General features: G+C 53.5%; 2 protein-coding genes across 2 annotated transcripts in view; both read right to left on the bottom strand.

The window, feature by feature from the left end:
- Positions 1–988: 988 nt before the first annotated feature.
- Positions 989–2,979, bottom strand: Nudt16l1 (nudix hydrolase 16 like 1). Its single transcript, XM_038325326.1, is given in 6 exon segments — positions 989–1,239; positions 1,242–1,287; positions 1,289–1,389; positions 1,854–1,929; positions 1,932–2,123; positions 2,209–2,979. Coding segments are annotated over 6 exon segments (804 nt in total). The 5' UTR covers positions 2,440–2,979; the 3' UTR covers positions 989–1,081.
- A 151-nt stretch (positions 2,980–3,130) lies between these two features.
- Positions 3,131–6,041, bottom strand: part of Mgrn1 (mahogunin ring finger 1) — a 53,593-nt gene continuing 50,682 nt past the window's right edge. The window contains 1 exon segment of the mRNA XM_038325325.1: positions 3,131–4,477. Coding sequence (XP_038181253.1) covers positions 4,365–4,477 — 113 coding nt within the window. The 3' untranslated portion in view covers positions 3,131–4,364.

Here is a 6,041-nt window from a genome sequence, read left to right as displayed (position 1 = left end):
AGTTAGTTCCGTTCTCCATCCGTTGCTCCAGGATCTCGCCCCTGCTTGGTGACTGTTCTAAGTCCTAAAGTGGAGCTGGCAGACAGCCTTTCTTGAGCTGTGGGAGTTTTCCAATTGTATCAGTGTCTGGACAGGCTGTAAATCAGCCAGCGGTGGCATGGAGGTGCTGCTGTTTTTCTTCTCTACATCAAGTCTGTGCTTCTGTCTACGCCACACCACAAGGGCCGAAGTCAAGCTACTAGCCAGACTGGTTGTCTTCAGGGCTCAGAGTCCTATCGTGTTCTTGTTTTTTTTAAATTTTTTTAATGATTTATTTATCTTTAGTTTATGTGCATTGGTGTGAAGGTGTCAGATCCCCTGTAACTGGATTTTCAGACAGTTGTGAGCTGCCATGTGGGTGCTGGGAATTGAACCCGGGTCCTCTGGAAGAGCAGTCAGTGCTCTTAACCGCTGAGCCATTTCTCCAGCCCCCTATCATGTTCTTGAACCCAACCTCCACACACTCAAAGAAAGATGTGGCCATGGCACCCAGAAACAAATGTGAGCGTCAGAGGAATGGCTTTATTGTCTTCTTGTTTCCTCAATTCCACAGAGTTGAGCCCTTCTGGGGAGGAGGAACCAAGCCATGTGGGGCACAGCCACTCTGAAAGCAACCCGCAGTTTACACACCAGAAAGAAAAATCTATACAGAAAAATCCAACAACAACCCAAATGAAAACAGCCTGTTGCCAAGCTGGATCAGGTTGGGCTAAGGAAAGGAGTGGTCTATAAACAGGGTCACCTCCACTGAATGAACCCCCTGACCAGTCCAGGAGCCATGTACCAACCAAGTGTTGCCTTGCGAAAAGTGGACCTCTAGCTGGGGCCTCCACCCTGCCATGAACAGACTCACAGGACAGTCTGAGCCTTGGATATGAGTGAGAAACATCCTCAGCTTGAAAAGCCAGGCCCAGGCCACCCCCACTGAACAAACCTGAGAGCGGAGTTTAGTTAGGTCCCCAGGGACTGCTTGGGACAGTAAAGATGAACAGCTGCCTTGCTTGTCCCTTGCAGTCATGAAGGGGTGCCAAAGCCAAACACGCTAGAAGGCACACTTCTCGGGAATTCCAGGGCCTGTAGGCAGAGACAGCCAAGGGAGGGGCAAGAACCCACACAGGAACCTCCTCAGGATGAGGCCCCCGGGAGCAGCTTTTTCTAGGGCCTTCTTCTGTTTCTCTGTGGCCGAGGCTAAGGCCTCGCCAGCTTTTCCGAGGGCATCATGTTGAGTACCTTAAGGGCAAATAGGAGCTTGGTACTTGGCAGTGCTGACGAAGGCATTGCTCAGGAAGTTAGGAAAGCCTCCTACTCGATCCTCTGGGTGTACAGTGGGACCACGTACAAGGCCCAGCACTGTGGGACAGAGGACATGGGTGGGGCTGGGACTCTCCTTACAGGGGTAGGACCCTGGCAGGGTCTGGCCAGGCAGGGCTGGAGCAGAAGCGCCTATGCACTCCCCACCCTGTATGCCAGCACTCACTCTAAACCCCTTCCGCCAGAGTATCCACAACCCTAAAAGCTTTCACATAACCTCTCATGAGACAACCCCAAACCCCTACAACCTAGCCTTTTTGGTCTGTCCTCAATTTTCCCAAGCAGACCCTGACCATCCCTTCTTTCCAGGGATCCCATGCCCCCACTCCCAGGATTGACAACGCAGGCAGCAAGGCAATATAAACAGCCCCAAGTCTCTCTTCCCACCAAGCGTGCCAGGGTGAGGACCCCGAGGGACACTTGTTACCCATCGTTGCCTTCTGTGGTGCCAGAGTCAAACCTCAGGAGTGGGAATGGGGGCGGGCCCCCAGGCAGTGGTCCACACCTCCAGGACCATCGGTCCCGCGAGTGCACAGCGCTAATCTCCACAGCATGCAGCTGCTCCAGTGTCAGCTGCCGTTTGCATACAGATGTGCCACCACGCGTTGTGGACCCTCAGTCAGGTGTGAGCTCAGGTAATCAGTTCGGTAAGGCGCAGCCGCCCAGGCCCAGGCCAGCACACGGTTCAAGCCATCCTCCAGTGACCAGAAGCGCCGGTCCACAAAACCCCCGGGGAAGCCCAGCAGCCCAGTCCGCCCCCAAGCGCATCTGCACTCTGCAAGGTAAGCCAGATCAGGACGCGGGGTCCACAGGGCGCCCCAAGCCTGTGTCTGCCCCCTCGCCCACCCAGCTCCTCACCAGCACTGAGAACCGCATGGGAATACGACCGAAGAGCTGCCCGGGGTTGGCGGCATACAACATGGCGTGGCAAGAGTGGCTCCAGCCGGGTCCCAAGCGCATTGCTTCCTCCCGGCTGATCTGCTTCAGCTCCGGAACCGTCATGGTCGACATCTTGATACGGTCCAGGCCCACCGCCCAAATGAGCATGCGCGACTCCGCCCACGACACACAGGCCCAATCCACGTACATCCACGTGCATGAGCCCGCCCCCACCAATCCTGAGAGCCTGGGGTAGAACTCAGAGAAGACTGGAGCCCCAGGCAAGAGGGTGGCGTTTACCACCCTCCAAGGTGCACAGATGACCGCACCCACAGACCAGAAAACTATAATTCCCAAGATGCACCGCGTAACGCCAGGTCATCAGAGTGAGGTATACTGAGCATCTGGAGAGTCTCAGACATCCCTGATGGGACAGCTGCAAATCTTAGTATCCACTTCATCTTTGAGGGTGCAGATTTCCCCTTGTGCCTCGACCCCGAGCTTGTGGCTCCACCGTTGTTCTGTGAAACCATGCCATTAAAGATTTAAGCATCTAAGTGACTCCCTTTGCCCTCCTCCAGCACATCAGAAGTGCGGGGATGGGTGTAAGAACTGGGACAACCTGTCTGGTACCTGGAGACTAAGATCACCAAATTGCTCAGGAGAGGTGGGCTAAATTCCACATCCAGCTTCACTCCAGGCAGAGCAAACAAAACAAATAGCAAAAAAAACCTTTGCCTGTATTTGGACGGGGTACTCACTGCCCTTCTCACACAAGCAAATGAAGGTGGTACCAAAATTGGTCAGGAGCTACCAAAAGCCACTAAGTGTCTTGCCATCATCACATCAAGGACCAACTACCTGCCCATGGTGCTGTGCCAGAACAAAGGCACACACAGAATATTGCTGCATGATTTTATTACTATAAATATACAGTAAAAACAACCCCAAAACTAGCCAATCAGGGTCCATCAAATGATAGCACATGTGAGTCTGAAGTCTGCCTCCCACCTTCCAAAGTGCTGGTACCAGTACACGGCCAGAGGCCAGGGTGTTGGCAGGTGGGGGTGGGCCATGCACATACTGACCTGTGTGTAGTGTGTGCATTCAGCAGGAGAGGGCAGATGGATATGCAGACAAGGCTCTGTTCACAGGCTTACCAGAGACCAGGCCAGCCACTGCTAGAAAGGGGCAGAGGCAGAGCCGGAGCTCAAGGAACCCTGAGCCTAAAGGGGGGCTCCAAGCATTGCTACAAGTTGTCACTTGGGTGAGTGGCAGGGCAGTTCCATACCTGCCCACCAGGTCAGCCGCACTTCCTAGGCACTTCTGTCCTAGGGCCACCCACGGGCCCTTTACCTTAGAAACAAAGTATCCACTGGGGCACTGCTCCTAGGTGGGCTCTGACAGGAGCCTTAAGACAATTAGCCAATGGGAAACACAAATGGACATGTAACTGCCAATGTCTGCTATAGAAGCTGCCCAGGCTCATCCCTGGCAGGTGGTGGCAGAGCTGCCCTGCAAGTATGAAGATCTTCTTGGAGGCTGTGAGGGAGTGAATAAAGCGGGTCCTGTAGGGGTACTGGATTCCAACCACTGCAATGGCTGTCTTGTTAACACACTCTGACCACTGAGGTCTTGCCCCAGCTGCCTCAGCTGTCAGAGGTCACTAGTAGGAAGCAGAGCAGAACAGGACACACATCAGGTGAAAGCAGCAGCGAAGCATGGCTGCCTTGGGGGACACACATGGGACAGGCAGACAGGCACCATTTCCTTCATCAACCGTAACCGTTGCCCACCCTTCCCGAACTTCACTTCTTGGGTAGATTCTCTTCTGTTGGTTTAAGTGCTCAGAGCACCAACCTTGGCAGTTGGAAGCCCCTCTAGGGCCTATGGCCCACAGAGGAAGCTGCTGCCCTCCATCTTGTACCATTTACAAATATATCGACCATAGAAAAGGGGTGTGTGGAAGAGCAGTCCACTGTGCAATTTCATCAAGGTTCACTCCAGCCTCTCAAAGCCCAGAGGCCACATCAGGCGTGCAGACAGGAGAGGCCAGGGTCTCATTGGGCTCCAGGGAAGCCTCCTGGCAATTTTGGGGATACTGAGGGCTCTGTGCTACCAGCTGAGCCAGGCTCTCAGAGTGGGGTCAGCTCAGTAGCTCCAGGCTCAGAACTAGAGCCACTCAGCAGAGGCCAGGGGGAGCTGGTGGTGCCAAGGCTGTGTGGCGTCTCCATGGAGGTGGACCATCCTGTAGGGGGGATCAGAGGAAGGAGGGGTCATGATGGGCTGTTGGTCACACATCTGTTCCCATCAATCCAGAGCCTCGTGGGGGCAGCACCACCTAGCGCCCTCTACCTCGCAACCCAGGTACATGCCATCTAGCAGGAAGAGATGCGACCTCATAGGCTAGAGAGTTGTATCTGTCTCCTACACTGAGACAGTCATCTTTCAACACCAGGCAGTAGATCTGCAGGCACAGGGTAGCTGTGAGTTGCTGGCCCCTGGGTCTCCTGCCCTGGACTACCATTCCTGGACCTCAGTAGCAGAGTCTGGCCAAGAGCTTTGCAGCTGGGTTAGCTGGAGTTCAGGCAGCTCTAGCAAGGGAAAGTGAGCAGATGGGAACAAAGCAAGGTGACACTTGGGTTGCCTGAGCAAACAGCTCCACTGGAGCAGAAGAGGCCCCAGAGCCCATCTGTCTCCCAGGGTCCACTCTGTGATGCTGTGTGGTGTTATCCCGGGGAAACCGTGTCCGCAGAAGCAGCGGTGACAGACAAACCAATCCTACCCTCTTTCTTAGCAGCTGTGGCATCACAAAAGGCAACTTTTATGGTGCAGTCCCCAGCTGAGACCAAAGGTTTAACTGCCGAAGTCCAACACAGCTGTCCCTTCCTCCTACAGAAGCTATGGCGACAGCGCGGTTGTTTCAGGAGCACAGCTCAGGGGGCACAAGAATGTTCTGAGAAACCATGAACCCGAACAAAACCAAAGAAACCACACAAGGCCAGGTTCCCTGGCTGCAGCCTAGAGTCTGGACACCAACCTGGCACTTCCCAGACAGATTTTGTGAATCTGCCATGATGCCATTCTTCTGGGGAACCTGACATGAAAGGCTACCAGCCTCTCTGTAAGAACCTTAAGAAGGCCGGGCAGTGCTGGCGCAGGCCTTTAAAACCAGCACTCAGGAGGCAGAGACAGGTGGATCTGAGTTTGAGGCCAGTCTGGTCTACAAAAGCTAGTTCCAGGACAGGTTCCAAAGAGAGAGAAACCCTGTCTTGAAAAACAAACAAACAAACAAACAAACAAACAAACAAACAGAACCTTAAGAAGGAAGAGTCCCCACCTTTAGGCCTAGTTTTCAGGGATGTTTCCGTAACCAGCAATCCGACAGGACTAAGAGTGTATTGTGTGTGTGTGTGTGTGTTACTACAAAAGGCTCCAGAGACAAGATAGACAGGTTCTCAGTGGCAACGATGGTCTCAAGACAGGAAAGCTCAGCAGGGCATGAGAGAGTTGGGTGCCGGAGAGGGGACAGAGGTCATAGTAACAAGAGAGGCATGAAGAAAGCCCTCTGGACAGGAAGCAAGGGGGTTTGTTTGAGACAGGGTTTCTCTGTGTAGCCCTCCCTGCCTTGGAACTCAGAGATCTGTCTGCCTTTGCCTCCCAACTGCTGGGATTAAAGGCTTGTGCCATCACACCTGGCACTATTACTTTAATGCTTACTTTTATTTTCATTTTATAGTATGAGTGTTTTGCCTGCATGTAACTCTGAATAGAAGTTGCATGCCTGGTACCCACAGATGCCAGAAGAGTGT

The sequence above is a fragment of the Arvicola amphibius genome, chromosome 4 (assembly GCF_903992535.2).
Source record: "Arvicola amphibius chromosome 4, mArvAmp1.2, whole genome shotgun sequence".
In the NCBI taxonomy this organism is placed as follows: domain Eukaryota; kingdom Metazoa; phylum Chordata; class Mammalia; order Rodentia; family Cricetidae; genus Arvicola; species Arvicola amphibius.
The sequence above is the reverse complement of the archived record's forward strand: the minus strand, read 5'-3'. Positions and strand labels throughout refer to the sequence as shown.